This window comes from Phacochoerus africanus, chromosome 2 (assembly GCF_016906955.1).
Source record: "Phacochoerus africanus isolate WHEZ1 chromosome 2, ROS_Pafr_v1, whole genome shotgun sequence".
Lineage (NCBI taxonomy): Eukaryota > Metazoa > Chordata > Mammalia > Artiodactyla > Suidae > Phacochoerus > Phacochoerus africanus.
In genome coordinates this window covers 68,471,986-68,496,697 of record NC_062545.1, presented here as the reverse complement: position 1 = coordinate 68,496,697, position 24,712 = coordinate 68,471,986, and the positions used below count along the sequence as shown (strand labels likewise).

Sequence of the window (24,712 nt, the reverse complement as noted above, 5' to 3'; positions counted from 1 at the left end):
TAACCTCAGTTAAAATATAAATGTAAAATATTTTATTGCTCATCCATCCATTCACCCACCAAAGCATCATTCATGCATTCTTTTTTTTTTTTTTTGTCTTTTTAGGGCTACACTTGTGGCATATGAAGGTTCCCAGGCTAGGGGTTGAATTGGAGCTGTAGCTGCTGGCCTACACCACAGCCACAGCAGCACCAGTTCAGAGCCACGTCTGCAACCTACACCACAGCTCACGGCAACGCTGGATCCTTAACCCACTGAGAGAGTCCAGGGATTGAACCTGCAACCTCATGGTTCCTAGTTGGATTTATTTCCACTGTGCCATGACAGGAACTCCCATTCATGCATTCATTAATCAATACTTTTTATGCAGATTTTGTATGTAGATTTCCAGAACAAAGGTCAATAAACTGTCTCTTAAAAACCAAATAGTATATTTTTTGGCTTTGTGGGCAATACATTTGCAACTCGGTATGGTAGAGAAAAAGCTGGTGTAGAAGCAATGAATAAGCTTGCAAAACTGTTAGAGTGTTTCATAAATCAATTTTTTTGGAACTCTGGAATCTAAAAAAAAAAAACAAAAACAACAACAACAAAAAAAAAAAACTCACAACACCCAGGGAAATTCTTTGTGAAGAAAAACACTACAGAATTTTGGGAGTAGAGCTCTGTGGCATATCAACTTACCCAGTTGCTACTGCCTTCCACTCCCCAATTCTGCAGCAGGTCTAAAGATGTCAGCCACATTCTTGATGTAGGTTGTGGGTACCGCAGTGAACATTATGGGCCTATTCTCAAAGAATGTAATTCTGTCTTTTTACATGTGTGATGCTTCCCTGAAGGATCAGCTCAAGGGCTCGCCTTTTTTTTTTTTTGCCTACATAGGAGCTCTCCTAGGGCTGGAGCTGCCTCATGGGTGTTTTGTTTTGTTGTTTTATTTTGTTTTCATAAGAATTTAAAGGCGAATATGTTAGCCAATACTTCCTGAGCAAGAGAAAACATGCAGAGCAAGAAATAAAAAACTAAAATGCCTAGAATAGAAAAGACAGAAGAGGCTTGGGAAAGGTATACGTGGGACAATTAGGGTTGTGAAAAGCTCCAGAATCTTCAAGGAAATCTAGAAAACCACCTTCATGTCTATAGCAGGATGTAGGCTCAGAAAAGACCTGAGAGGACATGAAACATTTTCCTGTGGCTGGACTTCAGTCTCTGTGCAAGCAGAAAGGAAAGAAGGGCAGAAGTGGAAACTACCTGGCTAAACAGTGAGGGAGTGTCTCAATACATAAGCTATGGAAAGAGGTTTCATTTGTTGTTATTTTGTTCCAAGAGTTTAAGGGAATCTTAATTAAATCAATAGATGATCACTAATCCAAAATCCACACATTTTAGTGGCCCCATAAAACAAAGAATATAGATTTTATAAATCATTAGCAATACTAAGCAAACTAAGTAATACTAAGTGTTTGTCTGCTAAACAGTAAGTAAACAAACAACCACAATAAATAATAACCACTCCTGGGGGGGGAGGTGAATCTGATTTATAGGGTTGCTACATGATAATTTTCAAAATGTTAATTTTTTGATAAAAAAAAATATGAGGTATGAAAAGAAACAAGAAGTTAACAGCCTCTTTACAGGAGCTGTCCCTGACAGAAAGCAGTTATTGGACTTAGAAAAAACTTAGATCAATTGTTTTAAATATGATCATTGTGGTAAAACCATGCACAGAGAATTGAAGGAAGTCATCAGGAAAATGTCTTATCAAATAGAAAGCATCAATAAAAAACAGAAATTATAAGAAGTAGCCAATAATAAAAATACTACATAAGAAATTCAATGAATCCCAAGAAGAATAAACTAAAAGAAGCCCACAGGAAGACACATTATAATAAAACTGTTGAAAGACAAAGTCTTTAAAGCAGCAAGAAAGAAGTGATTTGTCATGTGCAGAGATGTTCAATAAAATGCCAATTCTCATCAGAAACAATGAAGACCAGACTGCAGTGGGTTTTTAAAGAGCTAAAAGAAAACATTATCCACCAAGAATTCTATATTTGGCAAAACTATCCTTCAAAAAATGAAGGTGGAATTAAGACATTCTCAGATAAATAAAAACTAAAGGAACATGTTTTCAGTAGAACTGCCATTCAAGAAATGAGAAAGGGTGTCATTTGGGTTGCAATAAAAGGACACCAGAGAGTAAAGTGAAGTCATAGGGGAAAATTAATAACACAGGAAAATATTGTTACTTGAAAGAAAGGACAGAGGATATGCATTAAAGTGTCAATCCATGAAGATAATATATCAATAATAAGCATATAAGCATCTAAAAAACAGGGCCCCAAAATATAAGAAACAAAACTGTCAAAATTTAAGAAAGAAATAGATGGTCCTATATTAATGGTTGTAAATTTCAATAACCCAATTTCAACAATGGTTAGAAAAACTAGACAGGAGTTCCCATTATGGCTTAGCGGAAATGAGTCTCACTAGTTCCCATGAGGATGCAGGTTTGACCCCTGGCCTCACCCAGTGGTTTAAGGATCTGGCGTTGCCATGAGCTGTGGTGTAGGTTGCAGATGTGGCTTGGATCTAGTGTGGCTGTGGTGTAGGCCAGGGGCTAAATCTCCAATATGACTTCTAGCCTGGGAACCACCACATACCACAGGTACGGCCCTAAAAAGACAAGGAAGGAAGGAAGGAAGGAAGACAGACAGACTAAACAGAAAATCAGTGAGGAAATGAGGAAATAGGGGACTTGAACAATACTATAAATCAGCTAGACCTGATATATATATAGAGAGAGAACACTATATATTTATAGAGCACTAGCGCCCCAAAATATTCTTTCCTCTCAACTGCAAATAGAATGTTTTCCGGGATAGTCCATATGTTAGGCCAAAAAATAATTCTCAATAAATTTTAAAAGATTGAAATCATTCAAAGTACTTTCTCCAGCCATAAAGGAATGAAACTGGAAATGAATAACAGGAGGAAATCTGAAAACGTCACAAACACATGGCAATTGAACAATACAGTTAAACAATGGGTCACAGAAGAAATCTTAAGAGAAATTAGAAAACACTGTGATGAGTGAAAACAAAAGCAGACCATGTTATAACTTGTTAGATAGAGTAAAAGCATTACTCAAAAGGAAACTTATGGTTATAAATGCTTACATTAAAAAAAGAAGATATGTCAAATCAATAACCTATATTTATACCATTAAGAACTAGAAAAATAATACCAAGCTAACTACAAACCTGAAAAGAAGAAATAAAGTTTATCATGGAGATATATGAGTTAGAGAACAACAACAACAAAAATAGTAGAGAGACTCAATGGAGTTTTTGATTCTTTGAAAAGAAAGAGAAAATTTGACAAATCTTTAGCTAGACCAGCCAATCAAAAACTGAAGAAGTTTCAAGTAAAAGAAGGTCCAATTACTACCAATCTTATAGAATCAAAACACCTATAAGAGTATAAGACAGTAATAGAAATAACTATATAACAACTCAGATAAAATGGACAAATTTCTAAAAAGACTCAACAAGCAAAACCGACTGAATAAATACAAAATCTGAATAGAACTTTAGCAAATAAAGAAATTGAATCAGAAATTCATAACTTCCCAAAAAAGAAAAGCCCAGAACCAGATGACTTTCCTGGTAAAGTCTATCAAAATTTAAAGACTTGGAACAATCCTTCTCAAATTTTTCTGCAGTAATAGTAGAAAATACTATGAATCATACATCTGGTAGGGGGTTACTATCTAGAATATATAAAGACTTTCTTATGGGGAGATGGTCAAAATGATGGAATAGGAACACCCCGAACTCACTTCCTCCCATGGACAGACCAAAATTACACCTACTTATGGAGCAACTATCTATGAAAATGACCTGAATACCAGCAGAAAGATTTTCCACAATCTAAAGACAGAAAGAAGGGACCACAATGAGACAGGGAGCAGGGGTGCAGATGTAGTATAGTCAGGACCCTCACCCCCAGATCGGTGACCCACAAATGGGAGAAACATCACAGTCATAGAGGTCCTCACTGGAGGATCTGAGCCCCAAATTGAGCTCCTCAGTTTGGGGGTCTTGACCTGGGAGGAGAAGTCTCCAGAATATTTGGCCTTAAGAACCAGGGGGACCTATGTTAAGGAGAGTCAGAGGGCTACGGGGAACAGAGATTCCAGTCCTAAAGGGAGTGCATAAAGTATCACACTCTTCAAGTCCCACACAGGTACAGCAATTTGAAAGGAGCCTGAGTCAAACCTATTTTCTGATCTTGCAGAATCTTCCAGAGAGGTAAGAGGCAAACTGGAACTTTCTCTCAGGCCAGAGATGCCAGCAGTAGCCATTTAGGGAACTTGTTCTACCATAAAAATACAGTACTGGCAAGGACTATTTTGGAATCTCCCCCCTTGTCTATCAGTGTGGGGCCCCAGCACACCCATCAGGAGGCCAGCTGCAGCTCCATGCCACTTCATGCATAATTTTATATTCCCACTAGCAATATATGAAAGTTCTATTTTCTTCATATCTTCACCAACACTTGTTATTTTCTTTTTTAAAATTATAATCATCCAGGTAGGTGTAAAGTGGTTTTCTCATTATGGTTTTGATTTCCATCTTGCTAATGACTAAAGATGTTGAGCATTTTCTTATGCAATCGCTAGCCATGTGTGTATCTTCTACGGAGAAATATCTATTCAAGTTTTTTACCCATTTTTAACTCTGTTGTTTATTTTTTTATTGTCATGTGATAAAATTACATTGAAATATAACCGATGTGCAATATTACGTTAGTTTGAGGTGTACTACGTAATTTTCATACTTTACGAAACGAACACCAGGATAAGTCTAATAGCCGTCTATCTCCACTCAAAGTTATTACTCTATTCGTGATTTTATTCCTATTGTAGTACATTACATCCTCATGGCTTATTTATTTATAACTGGATGTTTGTACTTCATAATTTTCTTCACGTGTTTTGAACCCTCCAGCCCTCTTTCCCCTGGCAACCACCATTTGTCATCTGTATTAGTGAATCTGTTTTCATTCTGCTTTGTTTATTGGCTTTGTATTTTTAGATTCCACATATAAGTGAAATAATATGGTATTTGTCTTTGGCTAATTATTTCACTTAGCAAATTACCCTTTAGATCCATCCATGTTGTAGCAAATGGCAAGATTTGGGGGGAGGGTTGTTTATGGCTAAGTAATATTCCATTATATATAGCAATTACAATTCCACCAACAGTGCATGAGGGATCGCTTTTCTATACATCCTTGCCAAAACTTTTTATTTGATGTCTTTTAGATGACAGCCATTATGACAGGTGTGAGGTGGTATCTCATGGTTTTTATTTGCATTTCCCTGATGATTAGAGGTGTTGAACATCTTTTCATGTTTCTGCTGGTCAGCTGCATGTCTTCTCTGGAAAAACGTCTATTCAGATCCTCTGCCCAGTTTTTAATTGGGCTGTTTGTTTTTATGAGGTTGAGTTGTATGAGTACTTAGCATATTTAGATATTAACCCCTTATCAGATATATTATTTGCAAATATCTTCTCCCGTTCAGTAGGCTGCCATTGCATTTGCTGATGATTTTCTTTGCGGTGCAAAAGCTTTTTAGTTGGATGTAGTCCCATTTGTTTATGTTTTTGTTTTCCTTTTCTGAGGAGACATAGCCAAAAAAACTATTTCTAAGACAGACATCAAAGAGTGTACTGCTTCTGTTTTCCTCTAGGAATTTTATGGTTTCAGGTCTTATAGTCATATTTTTTTAATTTATTTTGAGTTTAATTTTGCATATAATATGAGAAAGTAGTCCAATTTGATTTTTTTTTTGCATGTGGCTGCCCAGTTTTCCCAATATCATTCATTAAAGAGGCTATCCTTTCCCCATTGTATATTCTTGCCTCCTTTATCACATATTAATTGTTCATATAACTGTGGGCTTATTTCTGGGGTCTCTATTCTGTTCAGTTGATGTATCCATCTCTTTTTGTGCCAGACCATACTGTTTTGATTAACGGTTTGGTAGTATGATTTGAAACCAGGAAGCATGATACTTCTAGATTTTTTTCTTCTTTCTCAAGATTGCTTTGGTTGTTTGAGATCTTTTGTGATTACATATAGTTTTAGATTTATTTGTTCTAGTTCTGTGAAAAATGCCTTTGGTATTTTGATAAGGATTACATTGAATCTATAGATTGCCTTGGGGAGTACAATAATTTTAACAATATTAATACTTCCAATCCACAAGCATGGTATATATTTTCATGTGTTTGTGCTATCTTCAATTTCTTTAATAAATTTCTTATAGTATTTGAGTACAAGTCTTTTACCTCCTTGGTTAGATTTATTCCTAGGTATTTTATTGATTTTATATGATTAGAAATAGGATTGTTTTCTTACTTTCTCTATAATAATTTATTCTTATTTGCTCAAATGCAACAGATTTTTACATGTTGACTTTGTGTCCTGCACTTTTACTAAATTTGTTTATAGGTCCTAACAGTTTTGTGGTGGCATCTGTAGGAATTTCTATGTGTAGTGTCATTTCATCTGCAAACAGGGAGAGTTTTACTTCTTCCTTTTGATTTGGAAGGATGCAGAATCTTGTCAAAAGCTTTTTCTATACCTGTTGAGATGACTGTATAATTTTTATTCTTGATTTGTTAATATGGTGTAAGACATTGATTGATTTGTGGATTATGAACCAACCTTACATCCCTGCAATAACCGCACTTGATCATCATGTTTGAACCTTTTAATGTATTGTTAAATTTGGCTCACTAATATTTTTGCATCTATGTATATCAGTTATATTGGCCTATAATCTTCATTTTTATGGTATCTTTATCTTGTTTTAGTATAAGGCTAATATTTTCCTCATAGAATGAGTTAAAAAGAATTCCTTTCTCTTCAGTTTTTTGGAATAATTGGGAAGGATAGCTCTTAGCTCTTCTTCAAATAGTTTGTAGAATTTAGCTCTGAAATGGTCTGATCCTAGAGTTCTATTTGTTGTTAAGTTTTTTTTTTTATTAAACTACTGATTCAATTGTATTACTGGTAATCAATCTGTTCATATTTTTTATTCTTTCTGATTCATCCTTAGGAGTCTGTATGTTTCTCGTAATGTGTCCATTTATTCCATAATGTTCCAGGCATTGTTCTGTGTCATGAAAATGAAAAGAGTAATGAAACAAGGTACCTATTAAGGTTACAGTCTAGTGACAGAGACAGAGATTGAGACAAGTAGGTTAGTATAATGCAAAGTTACAGGGACACAGCATTGGAATTCTATTCTCATGACATTAAAATTAAATATTTTACAATTAAAATTATAATACTGATGCCTGTAATCCACCCCCAGAGATTCGGATGCAATTTATCTAGGGTGAAATCCTGGCATCATTACTTTTAAAAAACCTTTTCAGTGACTGCAGTGTACAATTGGGCCAGCTTTATGGGTGTGTGATCTGTATAACACACCCAACATTATGAAGACCTCTGCTAGGTTTAATAAATGTTCTTTTAAAATTCTTAATAATATTAATAGGAGATCCTCATTTTTGTTTGCACTGGGGATGGAAATGATGTAGCTGGTTCTATGTGCAGTTAGTCATGAAAACTACTGCCTGAAACAAAGAGGTGGTCTAGATAGAAATATTTCAGAAAGAGAAAATTATTCATGTAGTTGGTGAAAAGAATACATTGCTCTATATGATTTAAGTAAAAAGAGAGTGTGTAACAGAAAGAGAGGGGAATGATATCATAAGGACCTAAATTCGGAAGCAGCTTTTCTTCCTATAAAATTTTGAAAAATTATATAATCACGGTTGATCATCAGTGCTTGAATTCATATCCTGCTTAGAATGACATTTTCTTTCTTAGTATTATTTTTAAGCATCTACCTAAAACCACTTTTGATGCAGGAAATGAGGCAGAGAGGTTTTTTTTCTTCAATAGTCTCTTTTTAGGTAATGTTTTACTATTTAGACATTGGATGAATTTGAATGCATGTTTGGGAGAGATAAAGCAAACCAAAGGATGAAGATATGATTTGTTCAAGGATTGCAAAATGGATTTTTCAATCATTATAATTCTATTTCTTATAATTTAGTGCAACAATTTGAGTTCAGAGGCTCTTTGGTCTTAGGAAGGAGGACCCAACATTAGCCATCCACTAGCTCTACTCAATTTTCTCCAAAAAGGGCTGCAATATGCTGATAGAAAAATGGATTCAAATAAAGAAATGATACTAACTGGCCTTCTACCCTCATCCCTCCCAAAAGTTGATCAGATACTGGTAACCCCTTCAATGTTCCTGAATATACATGTAAATTATGTTCAATAAGGATTATGCATCAATGATCAGTAGTAGTTAGCAGCATGAATTGCTGAAAGTTCTTTTTTTTTTGTACAATGAATAGTGAGTATAACTTTCAACTGTTACTTTTTGTAGTCAAAAAAATAAAAAAAAATGTTTATTGAGTATCCATCACTTAAAAGAAAACACCCTGCTTTAGGACAAAGTTGCTTCTCCTAAGCACCTTTTAATCTAGTTAAGAAGACAGAACTTGCACAGGAAAATGTAAACTAATACTGCAAGTTTTCATATAAGTACCTAAGACAAAAAAATTATATAGATAATAGGACCATTAAGTGCCAGCTAAAGGAAAGTAAAAATGTCCCAAGGTAGTCAGAGAATGAGTATAAATTAGATGAATGGGAAGAAATAAGAGTTGTTCAGGTGAGAGAAATGAAGTGGCACATGGCCTGAAGAAAAGGAATTGTGGTTCTAAGAGGAAAATGTGCATAAACATGTTAGAAAGCCTCAGGGGAAAATAGTAAAAATGAATACCATTCATTACTTTTTAATTTTTAAATTACCTTGTACCCATTAAAAATTATCACCTACTGATAATTTGGGGCCTGGAACTGTTATATATTTTCCAAATTTTTATCTCTAATATAAACTTTAAATTGCATATTATTATTATCCTCATTATAAAGTTATGGCAACTTGCCCAAAGTAAGTAGCAGATGCTAGGTTTCAACCCTAGATTTCTGACTTCCAATTTGTCCCTACAACCTGCAGAAGAGGCTTTTCTCATTTAGGTATTAAATTCAGTTACCAAGTATCAACTAATTGTAGAAATTGTCTGCTCCTCTGCTGATGGTTAGTGGGGCAGGTAGTTCATGGATTTGCATAAGTAAGCAAATTCCTTCATAAATATCAATGAGGGCTTAAAAGATAGTATGATTTAACTTTAATACAGTGGATTTGTCCATAGTATAGTCTTCTGGAAAATTATCTCAAAAGTTTTATTTTCAAGAAAACATTCTGCAATTTAAAATATTTGGAAATTCCACATCATTGCAACCCTTTGAGATATCCACCATACGTATGAACTTATTAATGATTTGGCAATAAAGAAACTTAGTGAATTTGGTTTAACTTAGTGTTTTCTAAACTCTACTAATCACAGAATAGTTGTAGGATGTGCCTTATCACATATACATTAGAATTGTGGAGCATATCCTGATACTCTGAGATAACCAAATAATAAATACAGAATGCTATTGCTACAAAGCTTAGAATACAATACAGTGTCTGCTGTATTGTAAAAATAGTGTTTTGTTTCTAAGGTCAGAGAGTACCATATTTGCCAAACAGTTGCAAATTTAAAAGTTCAAAATAGGAAATATAAATTTAGATTTTTTTTTTCAAGAAATAAAGCTGTGACAAACGATAAAAAAATGTATGGCCTTCGGCTCTAAATTACATTTGAATTCAGTATACAATATTCTCCATATAATATGAAATGTTTTCCAAACAGCTATGTGGCAAAGGCATTTCTTTTCTATTAATTCTTAAATGAAGTGGTTAAAAAAAAGTGTTTGACCAATATGAGTTTACTCAAACAAGATAATGAAAATTAATGCATGTGTTATTTCTTTTAATTAATTACTACATAAAATGAAATCTAAGAGCACTCAGAATATACAATTTATAGGATTCAAGTTAATGGTACTCATTCTTGTTTAGATGTCTAATTAATGACATAAATTAATGGCAAAATGCCTTATGAGGAGTGGGCCTAATAAAACACATTGATAAAAGGATAAGAACCTGGGGAATCATCCATTATTCTGGATTTCTAAGCAAAAAAACCAAAACACACTTTAGTGATATCAGTAAAACCAAATACATATGTTTTCTGCCATGAAAGAGGTCTGTTCCTTTCTTGAGTCACCGTCTTGAGGTTAATTGAAGTCAGGATATACTCTCTGATTAAGAGTACCATTTAATCTCAAATAAAGAGAAGCAATTAGGAATCAATGTCAAGTAATCAAGTTGTGGTTGAAAACACAGAGATCAGGACCTGAGAATCAGATATTGATCTGAAAAGGAAGCTAGGTTGGAAGTACCTGACATAATTCAGGACTTTCTGGTCTTCAAAATCTCATGATTGTCATGTGACAAATTTCCAATATGGGTAAGGGACTCTTGAGCCAGACTCAAAGAATAGTATACTCCCCACCCCCCACCCTGACTCTATATTCTTGGGAAACCCTGAATTTATAATTACTTGTCAAGCTAAACAGAATACAACAACATAGTATAGAAAAACCAAAGGCATTAAGTTCAACCCCAAAGTGCTTTTTCTTATGAATTCTGTTTCCAGCCACTTTTACCAGAAAAATAAAAGTATCCTTAATCTCTGACCGCTAATTAAACTCCTACTTGCCAACTGTTACTATATATATATACACCCTTTTGTCCTCCCATGTATCTTGGAAATTTGATTTCCTTCCTCCGACACTTTGGATAACGCCATAATGGAACTCATCAGCTCACACTCTTGCAGTATTCTCTTGGCTGGTCACACCAAACCTTTTCTTACATACTACATACAATTCCATCTTTAATACTAAAAGAATTTTTCAATATTGATTTCATTATAGTGTTCTTTTAATTAAAATCATTCAAAATTGCCCCATTACAAATAGCGTATAGTCGAGATTTCTTTAGGAGACCTTAAAGGCCTTGTACTCTACTGTTGCCTGCTTGCTTACTATTACCCACTACTTCGCTCCCACAGTCTATTCTCCATCCTTAATGGTTACTTACAGGTAGTGATTCATATACTCTTAACTATTTCACCAGTTTGTGCCTTCAGATATGCTTTTCCCATAGTCTAAAATATTTTGTATTCCTTCTTCACCTAATAGATCCCTCCTCCTAAAGCATATATAGTTTAAGATTTTGAGGAAAGCAGGCACTGGCATTCCCTCTCCTAACTCCTTACCAAAGTAGTTCTGAGACTCTGGGCAAATACAAAAACTTCCAACAGTAAAAAGAGTAACAAAGTCTTGCTAAAAGTTATGGGCATGGAATTCAGATATGTAGAGGGTCGTATGTACAGGCAATGGGTTGTAACACTAAGCAAGAACATGAGGATGTAATCAAAAAGGATTTCATTCCAGTTGAGAGATAAAGTATGTTCTAGAATGTTCTTAAGAAATGACTTGTATAAGCAGAGTGAAAACAGAAGATTGGCTATTGGCGATGAATTCTGTTTGAAAAAGAAGAATGGACTCTTGGAATGGAAAACTGTAGATCCAAAATTCAGTCTATTTCCCCACCATCCCACCATTCCAATAGTATGTTGACATTGGCAGGATAGGGTGGTCAAGTTGGCCTACTCGTCTGGTCATTCATGACTTTAAAAAAGAAAAAATTCTTGAAAATTTCTAGTTATCAGGCAATTGGTGAGGAAACTTTGCTATCATTTTGAAAGAACAGAGATGAAATTCAAGGCCACTGGAAACCAAGAAGCCTCGATGTCCTACAGGCAGTTGAAAAAATTCTTTGTTCTTCTCCCTTCAAAAGTTCTTGCTCAGAGGTCTATACTCTGTACCAACTAGAAAACTAGGTAGATTATCCAATTCATTTCTGGGAAACTACCCACCCTCCTGTGTCCTGACCCTGGCAGAAAACTAAAAGAGAAATTGAGTTCACGTGACTCTGGATTTACCATGCTAAAATCTAGAGGACTAAATTAAAGTTTGATTCAGTCAAAAGTACATTCTCTAGCCCGTTTTTCCCTTTTGACTGAGAATGCTAACAGCCAGGATGATGTCACCCAGACCATAGGCTGTAGAATTCCGCTTAGAAACTACACAACATAGAGAACAGATATATAGATATAAGTATTCATTAGACCCTCCAGATGGAAAGCCACTTCCCTCCCAAAATAGCCCGCTATCATCTGAATTGAATTTCAAACCCTGATGTGGTTTGAGAGATGAAGGTTCTGCATGATTCCAAAGTACTCTGCTAACCACTAAGCTATACTACATGTTTTTTTTTTTAATTTTAAAAGAAAAATATCTTCAAAGTACTTTTCAGAGAAAAACTCAGCCTTGTGTAAATTTGTCATTAAATAAATGGAGTGATTAAATAATAAAAAGCTAGAAGATAGACAACCAAACACACAAGAAAAGCAGGAGTAAAATAGTAAGAAAATAGAAGAAAATAATGAAAATAGAATAGAAAAATAATAGAAAATAGAAAAGAAGAAGATGGTTAAATTATAAACATGTCCTTTAATAAAAGTAATATGTTTTTTAGTAAAAGTTAACTAACCAAATTAAAAAAAACCCAGAATTTTACATGAGAAAGAGACTCTTTAGACAGAGATTATAAAATATATATGATGACTATATGTGAAAATTTACACTAATAATTTGAATACTTTAATATGCATCAACACAGCATATAAATGGACTCCAAAAGAAGTGATAAAATGAATAGATCAATGACCATAAAAAATAGTATAGTTTACTAAATACTTCTTCCCAGAAACAAAAATCTAAATACTGTGGGGTTTTAATTTTTGACCAAATATAAAACAAATAACCTCATGATACATAGACTGTTTTAGAGGAGAGCAAATGCTATGGAACCCGCTCCCCTCTTTTTAAATGAAGTTAGCACAACACTGATATAAAAAGCTAATAAATGTCTAAATACTATGACTAGGAAGCAGTCACTATCAAATATACCTAAAAACAATACAGCAAACAAAACACAGCAGTTCAATGAAGTATTTTTCAATCATAACCAATAATAATTTATCTCTGGAATATAACTACTTTAATATTCAGAAATTAACATATTCATTTGAAAAATAAGTATGACTTATAAAAACAATAATATCCATAGATGACTAATGTATTCAATAATATTCAAGCCCAATATTGAAAAATAATTAATGAGAAAACTAGGAATAAAAAGTATTCTTGAGAATACATCTATTATTTTAGCTAATAAGAAAATGCTATTAAAATAAGGAAAACAGGCTCAGAGGGTGGTGTTCTCACTAAATAAAAATAAAACAATAAAAAGCAATAAAAATTAGTAAAGGAAGTAAGGAAATTATAGCTCCATATAAAGATGATTATATATCTAAATTACCAAAGATAATTAACTGTAAATCTCTTAAATATAGGAATATTTTCATAAAGTGACTCAAGGTAAGGGAAACATTCAAAAATAAATTATTTTCCTATACTTATATCATAAAAAACATTACTCTACTTTGAACTCATAAGTAGAGCCAACTAATGTTCTAAAAGATAATCAGCAATCTGTCCTCATAAAATATATTTGACAAATATTCTACTGAAACTATGACGTATGGTCTCCTTTTAACTATAGTTTATAGTATCAGTGTTTTCATTGTTTTTGTGGTTTTTTCCTGAATCTCCACTGAGAATTTTATTGGAAAGTTAAAAGGGAGCATATTCTTTACAGTGTTAATGACGGTAGCTCCTATTATGGACATCTAGTAAATACTGTGACTACAGACTTGCAGATGATTCTAAATGTTAGCACTGTAAAACCAATACCAAAATAAATAAAAAGGAGCACCCATACTGAAACAGTAGATTAAAGATGAAATATAGAATTTAAACAGAAAACTAGGCTCTAAATGAAGGGGAATTTTATATTTTGTTCCTTCACGTTCTCTTTCTCTTTAGATCTGTCTTGGGAACATCATAAGCAACTTTTCAAAAGTAACTGTTCTGCCTTTGTCTCCTACTCGACAGCTGGCATAGGGGCAACAGACCATCTGCCAAGTGAGGAGCCAAGCCATGGTCCAACACCTCCAAGCAGAATGAACCAACATTTTCATGTCCTAACTTTTAAATAGTCTGCATTTTTCCCTCTGAAAATGGTCTGTTCTTAATTGTTTATCCTAAATCGCTTCAAAAATATGTATTACTTTTGATTATTTAAGAAAATTTCATGGAAACATTTATTATGATACTGAGGAATAAGAGAGATTTTTAGAGTTTTATTCTTCATTAGCCAACTTTTGGTTAATTGGTATGTAAGAAATTGTGAATCTTGTAATTGAAAGATAATTACAAAAGAAAAGAATTTTGCATTTATCAATATTATGAAAAACATATTTACATGCTAATTCAGTTTAACCTATTTTATAAATTCTTTCAAAATAAATTCAGCAGATTTCTACATCATACATAAATGATTCATTTTAAGGTATTTGCATTAATTTAAAATGCCATTTTTAAACCTGATGAGATTTAATGAGACTCCAGCACCATTAACATTTGTAAAATTTATTGCTACTTACTTGGTTTTATGACTTCTTACATTAGCCAAGGCCTGTAGACAATTTCACTTTTAATAAATACCACCACTGGTATAAAACTACATTTTAGTCATTCTAAAATAATCTTGTTTTTCTTAGCTAAATTAAGGAAATGTCATAAGCGCATATAGTAAACTTTGATCTTAAAAATGGAAAGATCATATATTTAAGGAAATTCATTAACAATAAGCTTAACTTTTACTATTTCATTATATTTTAATGATTCAGCTTACCCTAAGTGCAGTTGGAAAAATACATAGAAATTTAGCTAGACAGGTCAAAAAAGGTTCCATTCGTTTGGCAAGAAATAACCACTAAGAACAACATGCAATCAATAAGCATAAATAATAATAACAGTTGAATGTTATTACTCCATTGACAGGACAGTATTATTCATTTCTTTTTCAGCCTCTGCCATTTCAACTGCCATGCTTTTACTGCCTTAGAGCTAAGAAAGATCTTCTACTGTCTAAGTCCTGGTCTTTAAATTTCCTTCTATTCACCATGGCTCTTAGAGTCTGAACTCTGCCATCCCTAATTAACATTCATGTCGGAAGCCTACAGTGCACTACAGGCTATCACAATCAGAAATGAAAATACCAGGAGGGAAAAGTGAAAAACCTAGCAGCTACCATCAGAACAACTTAACATTTTCAAGAAGAGGCAATACTCAGGATGACTGGTTTGTTAGGATCAAAAAGTACTGATGAAGAGTCTTCATATGAGCCCATGCATTGTTCTCTTGCCTAGAAAACAAACCCCATTTTGAGATCTCAAGTAATTAAAAAGGCACGTCCACATGAACTTTCTGGATAGAAAATGAATAATTATCATAATCTGGGGCTTATGTTTTTTAAAAAAAACAACAAAATAGAGTATTAGGTATGTACAGCATGTCCATTGAGGTAGAATATTTTACCTTAATTTTTAATAAACTATTTTTATTATTTACCTTTTACTTTTTTTCAAAATTCAAGTAAACATTCTGAGGCAATCCATAAAAGTTTTCTTTTTTTCTTTGTTTTATTTCGTTTTGCAAGTCTACTAAGCAACAGCATCCCTTTTAATGCCTGATTCACACACACATCCCTTTAGTACACCACTGAAATCACATCACATTCTTAGCTGTTGCAAACTGTGTCTATCTCCTTCCAGAAGAATAACTACAGAGACTGTACAGAAAGTACAAAAAATCCTAGTCTTCATTGGCCATAGTTATTCTAATAAGAGTTTTTTGTTTTTACTCTATACCTATAGAAAATTTGCTGGGATTTGGGAAAGTGAGAAGAATATTTTTCACCATGAAATGCAGTATTTACCTGAAACTGTAGTGACTTTTACAGAAATAATCACTGTGTAATAGGTTGAAATTAGCTTTCAAGAAAAAAAGGCTAGAAGTTCCCATCTTGGCACAGCGGAAAAGAATACGATTAGGAACCATGAGGTTGTGGGTTTGATCCCTGGCCTCACTCAGTGGGTTATGGATCCAGTGTTACCGTGAGCTGTGGTGTAGGTCGCAGATACAGCTCGATCTGGCATTGCTGTGGCTGTGGTGTAGGCCAGCAGCTATAGCTCCGATTAGACCCCTAGCCTGGGAACCTCCATATGCCGCGGATGCGACCCTAAAAAAAAAGACAAAAAAACAAAAAAAAGAAAAAGAAAAAAGGGCTAGAGTTCTGCTAGTTGTACTGTTCACCAACATTTCAGGAAAGATACTTACTGATGGGTTAAAAGGAGAGTTCGGCTTAGTGACTATTATTCAAATATGCTGGTAGGCTATTTAATTCCTCCACTTGACTGAATTATCACTTTAGATTAGAGATCTTGGTTGCTACTATCTTTCTACTAGTATTTGTATTTTTTTTTGGACATTAAATATTTCATTAGTTTAATTCACAAGTGAAAGAAGAAAGAAGCGGAGGAAAGCTGAACCTCTAATCAATCAAACATGCCATTTCAATGCTCTTCCAGTAAAAGGTTTGATGGGAAAGGAGACTGCACCTATTAGCTAATCTGCAAACTGCATTTCATTTCTGAATCTAATTTATTATCCCCTTCCATGAATAATCAAGATTTGAACACACAGAAGTTACTGCCAACATCTCCATTCAGATATAACTAAATAGAGCTCCTTATCTCCCTTCCCAACATCCTTATCATGCTCTGTGGCTACACTAATGCCCTGCCTATTAGGCTTTTAACCTTGAAGCCCTCAACTACCTTTCTCAGTTGTTTTTGCCCCACAGGCAATCCATTCCCAAGAAACTGCCTACCTGATTTTTCAATGTTGTCATCTCTTTCCTCTTACCTGTGAATACAATGTCTCTCAAATCTGACTCTATGAACACCCCATTTAGTAGTACCCATGCATAAACCATTTCCCCCTCATTCAAAATGTTCCCTGACTCACTTCTTTGTGAAACTCTCTTAGAATAATCCATCATTTCATTTTGGTATCTGAATTATGAATATGGAGTTTAAAGAGACTGGGGTATCCAGAGAGGCTTGAGTGAATAGAAAAGTACTGGGACCATATACTGTCTGGAAATACCAGAGGAACAGATATGGTAAGGCCTGAATTGAAGGAGATTTGGATCATGTTGCATTTGATTTTAAACATGCAGGCAGAATGAGTAGCTGCAAATTTACATCTGAGTCTCAATTTAAGGGCATAGCTGAAATTTAGATTGTATAATTTTATATTGTACTATTGTGATTACATCTTTAAAAATGAGAAAGCTAAAGCAAAATTATTTCATTTCCATGTAGTTTGCTGTGGTTAAGCTGGACCAAAATTTCACATTTCTCCAATCATACTTCTATAACACATTTAATATATTGCTCATAATAAAATAATCTTCAATAAAAGTATGGTATTGACAATAATGTTGGCAATGAAAAAGAATATAACAACAAAATAAAAAAACTTAAGGGGCTTTATTATGGTAGCATTTAAAAATTATATTAACAAAGAAAAATGAAGGAAGCAGGGGTGTGTGGGTATGTGTGTGGGGGGGTGATGTGTGATTACTGGTAAAAGTGAGGTTATGGTCACTTATAAAATCTAAAGATTGGGACACTAGGATTTTAAAACTGTGGCTACTTTCACTTTAAACCACACAGCTTTCTTTATGATACCACCACCAACAGTTTTATGTTCATCTAGCTAATCTGGAGCTCTAAGAGAATATGAGAACTTCCTGGACATAAAATACCTTGAGCTATAAAGCAAGAATGAAAAGGAGAAATACAGTGCAAGCATGATCCATGAAACAAGAAAAAATATGGTGAGAATAGGCTCAGTTGCCTTTGAATGAGCTGGTTGCAGGAATGGAGTACAAGGAGCCTGAGTTTGAATGAGGCACTCATCTCCGATTAATTTTAAATAGTACTTATACATGTATATCTACTGTATCTTCCCTAAATTATTTTTATCTTATGCTCTCCAGAATACATGATTAAAACTGCTTAGAAATTGTATAGGGATTGATAAGAATGAAAAGCTTTTCTCTTTGTGAAGCTGCAGTGTCTGGCTTTCCAAGCCTGAATGCTAGTAGCTCTCTAAGAACTATATGCTTGGTAGTCCTTCTGTGACAATGGAAAGAGAAGAATCAGAGGGAAAAACCTATTGCAGGGAGAGATTTGAAGCCCTAGAAATCTGCTTTTGTTGATATTATGGAAGAAGCTGCAGAACCATTTGGGGGGATGATTTGGTCACTTCTTTCTTTTGTACTGTGATTCCTTCCACTGTCCCTGGGAGTTTGCTCCCAGATAAGCCTCCTGTATCTGCAGACTACAACAATACAGCTTAACTAAGTGAGTAAACTCGGTACTGAAATACACAACCTTTCAGGAAATGCTAAAAAAATAAATAAATAAATTGCAGATGCAAGTACAATTGTTAAATTCATTGAGCAACCGGGAAGAAAGAACCTCCTTGAGAGTAAGTGATTTTTCTGAAAAAGTACATAGTTGTTTGCACACTAAAGTGCTACTAATCGTCAAGAGAAAGAACATGTACAGTGGCATTTAGTGCTAGTACTCTTTTGATGGACAAAAATCAATTATTATACAGGAGCAGCACAGTGGGAAGCACTCAACATATTTAGACGGGACTGAAAAAAATCTGTTGAAAACAAAGAACACCGAGGGAAAATTGGCATTCCCTATAGGAGCTTAAATAAATATTCAGCCACCTGATACTGCCCCGAGCTACTAGTAAGGGTCTCAGGATGAGGTCAATAAACTGAAAATAGAGCACACATTACTCTTCAAAAACTCTTGATATCTCATTCAGAATTAGTATTTTTGTTATTATTTTTGGTTATTATATAAAATTTATATTTTAATGATTGCTGTGATAAATGAAATTATTGTAGATGAAAACATGATTCTAAGGTTGATGCTTTTAATTCCATGAATAATGATAAGCACAAGAAGTAAGGGAATATTAACAACCATTAAACTTGAAATTCAAAAACCAGAGAGGTAACATGAGGAATAGTAAAGAGAGGGCATGAGTAGACCAGAGTTATAGTCCTAGATCTGCAGGTAAAATTAGATAACTTCCAAATTGAATATCATCATTTAATTCAAAACTAAAAAAAAAAAAAATTAAGCATTTAAAAAATTGTTCAGAGCTTCCTAAAAAGAACTCATTCCATGATATGACTGTATGCTACACCTATACAGTGTGTTGGGCATAGGTTGTGTTGTTGAAGGGGAGTAAAAGCATTTGCAAACAAGATGCTTAATCTCAATTCTAAAGGGAAAAAAAGGAGATAATCCCCAATACCATTTTGATTGCTCAGAAAAGTTTAAGATTATGGTTTAAAGACGCTGAAGGAAAACCGAATGCAAAATTCAGAGAGGAAAGAAACAAGAGACCTAAGACATCCAAGCAAGAGTAGTCTGGCCTCTAAGGGAAATGTCTAGATGTTTGGGGACACACTCTAAATGGCATCACGGTGCTCCAGCATACATGGGATTTCTGCATAAGAAGCCTTGCTCTAGGTGAACAATTCTCAATCAAGATGCTATTTTGGTGAGAAACTATAGTTATCAGACTTTTCCATACTGGGCCACCAGAGATTTCACTTTACAGCATAGGTTGCTCAAGTTGGTGACACAGATTGGTTGCAATGTCACTACTCTGCATTCTAGCTCTGTGACCATGAGTAGGTTACTCAGGCAATGTGAATACTGGCTTTCTCACCTGCAAAATAGCAATGGTAACAGTTTCTACCTCAAAAAGTTATTATAAGAATTAAATTAGTAAACCTAGGAGTCGTGCTTTGAACAATGTATGGCACATAGCAGGTATGCTGAATGAAAAATGCATGCCATTTTTTTTGTAATGAACCATATTCATATAATTGTATTTGATGAAGATAAGAAATAGAAAAAAGCACAAGCCCCAGTCATCATGGACTTCCTTCAATTTTGCAAACTGGTCAAGATCTTTCCTGATTTAGGGCTCCTGTACATGCTGTTCTCTCTGCTGAAAATACTCCTTCCTCCTTTCTTTACCTTGATAATTTCTTCTCAAACTTCAGCTCTCTATTCTTCTGCAGTGAGACTTAACCTGACTCATCCTTCCTCCCCTGACTCCTAGTGTAACTCTGGATCATTCTGTAAAAGCCATCATACCATTTATCTTTCTCTTATAATTACAAGGTGTGGGTGTGTGTGTGGGGGGTGTGTGTGTGTGTGAGAGATTCTCATTATGATTCCTACAATTTTCTAAGCTCCATAAGGGCATATATTTGTCCATCAAATATAGTGGTTAGCATGAAGTCTGGTATATCATTATGATTAAATACATACTTGTTAAATTTTTTAAAAAAGGATGATAAGAGATAAGATAAATAAAATTCAAGATAAATGGAGCTGATTATGATATGCACACTGATAACACCAAATTCTAGAATACTTAGCTGATTTTTGAGATACATAATAAAAATGTTGAACAAGATGCCCAAGTCAACTTCTTTTTGTGGAGATATCATTATTTACCACATAGCCAGAATCTCCTCTGAGATTTTCTCAGAGAGAAAAGGACAAAATAACTATAACATAAATCGAATAATCATAACCTCCTTATAAAATATAAATTATCAATAAATTACCTCAAACTGGCTTATATAAATGAGGGAAGTAATCTCTTCAAATCTTTTCCTGATTGTGGATACTCTGTGATCATAGTATTCAGAATTTTTTTCAGTTAAGTGATATAAAAAGAAATAAGGTATCTTTTCTTTAATGGAAAAATCAGAATCTTTTAGAAACAAACTTAGTGACATAGCCTAAAACATAAATGACCTATTTTTAAAAATGCAAGCTTGGAGTATGTTTCAGAGTTGATTTTACATCTTAGTTATATGGCGTAATGAACTGAGGAATAGTCCTTAATCATCATTTTGGATCAGAATTACTGGTGGAACTTAAAAAAAAAATGAATATGCCCAAGGTTAAAAGCCCATAAATGCTGTTTTAAAAGGTATGGACTATGTTTTGGGTAGCAATAGTCTTTAAAAAGCTTTATGCCGGGCTCTGATATGAAGCTAAGATTAAATAACACTTGTTTATGAATAGATATAAAATTGTTTACTATTAGAAAAAATATTTGGATACTGCTTATAAAACAAGCCTGAGTAATTAAGCAAAACTGAGAAATTGTATAGATAGTCTTACTCATCTGCTTTGTTTGGACAAGAAGTTTGCAATAACCTGCACACTTGAAAAATATACAATATATAAAATATATAGTGCTTTGAAAGTTGTTTATTCCCTCTAATTTTCCACTTAAATACCATTTAATTTAATTTGACAAATATTTATTGAATACTTGCTATGCCCAAGACACTTCTCTCTGACATTGAGAGATCTAAAAAGTATAAAATTTGATCATTGGCCTTATACAAATCCATGCTAAATAGAGACACAGATATACAAAAAATTCTAAAATAAAAACACCAGTGCATGGTAAGTGCCATGATGGAGAATAATGCTACATAAAGTGTATACACCCCTAAACATACACAACTTAATGGAAAGATTAGTTTCAGAGAATGGGTGTCATCTAAGATGGGTCTGGAAGGATGAAAACTTTTTCACAAGAGCATTTAAAGAAATGAACAAAGATTTGGAGCCAGAAAACAAATAATACATTTGAGTTTGGCTGGACATAGAAGGACATAGAAAGGACCATGGGACTGGTGGCTGAAGACTACAGATGTATCTTAGCCCAGCACTTTTTATTCTGTGAGCATTGCAGAGGCACATATGGCATGAAAACAAGAGACTGAGTCAGATTCTAATTCTCCAAGGAATGATCAGTGATGTTAGGAGAAATATTACACATGCGAAATAATTCAAGAATATGATAATATTAGTTCTAAATAATATAAAGTACTGACAAGTTCCATAGTATCTCAGAAATGGAAAGAAACATATTCCAAAGAAAGGGAACAGGGCTGACACAATCACAATAATAGGCTAACTGGTCTCCCCAGTTTAGTTACTATATATTGACCTTTTAAATGGTCAATATGTATTTACTAAAGATTTGTAAGCAGAGGACCAGGAAACTGACAAAATTAGATCTTCACAGTGGAGGGTGAAGTACATTGCTAAGGGGAAGTCTGTCAGCAGCAGGGATGGTTACACAGTTACTGCAGCTGTCTTAGCAGCAGGTTACGAGGTCTAAGACATATTGGCAGAAAAAAGATATGCTAGTGTCCTGCGAGAACACACCATTTGAGGACCAGGGTTGGTGGATTGGTGGGTATGAGAGTTATCTTTGAAAAGAATTAACCCCCTAAGTAAGGACACCTGGGGAAGTCTGGATATGATGGAGTAAGTATTCAATGAGGTTTTTAGCAAGCGAGCAATTTTAAAAACCTCATGAACTTCCAACACTGTCATTTCATGACTATCATCTTTGATTCATTATCAAGAGTCTTTAACCCAAGCTATTTTGTTTGGACATGCCTAGAGATGTGACATCCTTTGTTATTATCAAAAGGACAAGATTGTGAATTCCTCCTGGCTTGATTTGCAAGTAAGTCAAATTGAGAAATTATACAAATGCTAAAATATGTAGTGGTTTGTTCTGGATATTAATTTCACATTCTCATTCATTACCTGGAGACACATAGTAACTAGCATTGATAAGCTTATTCTGCAGGTGAAAGTTACTGGCTAAATGATATAAATCTCCTTGCTTATCCTAAAATTAAAATTCCCATTTGCAAATGGGATAATAGGCATATGTGAACATTACTGTGTGATCTAATTAAAATATATAATTGCAAGAAGGGCAAAAATATCTAGCTTATCAGTATTTATTTAATTCTGTTGCTGGTGAAAATACTTCTGGCTTAAAAAAGCACTAGTCATCTGATTTCATCAGGGGATTAGTAAAATAAAAGTGATTCACCATGATGAAAACAATATAATCAAAAGCAAGGTTAAAATATAATTATAATAGAAAAACTCCTGAAAAATAAATATATTTTCAGGAATGAAAGCAGAAGCAAAGTTCACATGTGGTTCTTGACCTAACTCTATTTATACGGCTACATGTGTGTGTGTGTATTTTTCAAATCCTAACATTGACAATTTTTCAATAGCAACTAATTTTCTAGAAATGTAAAGATTTCCAGTAATATATGAAGCTGTATTATTAATCAGCATAAGCAGCCCAGACATTGATATAATTTGCATCATTAAAGGCTAACAAAATAAAACTAAATTAATATTGACTTATTTGTTATACAGTAATTGCTAAATAACTGTAAAACATATTACATTCCATTCATTACTATTCCAATTATTATGTCCTTTTCTACTCACTTCTATGTTTATCTACATTTACCTAAAAAGAATGGAAAAACAAATACTTACCAAAATGGTGGTAACAATCAAAGAACGATTGGATAAGGAATCTGTGATGTTGGCTGGCTTTCCTTTTTGACTTTCTGTCATGTTCAGGCCACTGGCTGGATCCCAAGTTCCAATCTATAAAACAGCATATGTACTTTGTAAACTGTCCATCAGGTACTGGGGAGAGAGCACTGCGGAGAAAGTTAAGACTGCTAACCCTTATTATTCACCCCTGCGGCATTATCTACTGTTGTTTAAGTAAAGGCTGCTTATTTTAAGCACGATTCACTGCTTCGTGAAGTGTGTCCAGTGAAGTGTGACATTAAAGAACAAAGTGATCCATTGCACTTCTACAGTCAGTGTGAGAGCTTATTTTTCCATTCAAACTTTCATTCACCAAGATAAACCACAGTTGATGATACCTTGATAGCTGGCTAGAAACATTAATAGCACATATCTTTTACAGTAATGGATCCATCTTATCCTCTCCTTACAATGATAACGTGCCATATCATATGGACAAAGCAAAGGACAAAGCAAAACTCAAGGATCCCATGATAAATTAATAGGTAAAGACAGGCTTAAAAGAGGCATTGATTAGTATTTGCAAAACTCCCCAGTAGGGCAAAATCATACAGAAGGTTACCTTTGGAGCTTCTAAAAACATACCTTTGCAGCTTTTAAAATACTCCAAGGAAAGGAGATTACATCACAATCTCATCTGGATCACTCATTCTGATACATACACTTGTATACCATTTAATATGTATTTTAATTTAATTAATATCCTCTGACAGACTAAGGCATACACTTTCTGTGTTCATACATTAAACACTCAGTGAACACAGTCCATAGGATGACACAGAACACCTCTGGAGATACACACAAGCATAAGAAGCCACTGAACACATGGATTGGGTGGTTTACATACATTCACCTGCACCACTGCATGTCATAAAGCAATAGTGACCACTAGATGAAAACAGAAGCAAAAGGAGACAGAGTCAATATTTCTTAGTGTTACTTTTCCTTACCCTCTGAAACCTGGGAGTCATCAGCAGTGAAATCTGTCTTCCATACCCCCTAGCCCAACTTGTTTTCCACAAATGAATCTATAAGCT

The 24,712-nt window shown here is 34.1% G+C and overlaps 1 protein-coding gene across 1 annotated transcript in view; it reads right to left on the bottom strand.

The window, feature by feature from the left end:
• The window catches only part of GRIK2 (glutamate ionotropic receptor kainate type subunit 2), a 626,277-nt gene that overhangs the window by 194,853 nt on the left and 406,712 nt on the right, over positions 1 to 24,712 (bottom strand). Inside the window, exon 10 of the mRNA XM_047761628.1 lies at positions 23,613 to 23,726. Coding sequence (XP_047617584.1) covers positions 23,613 to 23,726 — 114 coding nt within the window. The remainder of the gene's footprint in view (positions 1 to 23,612; positions 23,727 to 24,712) is intronic.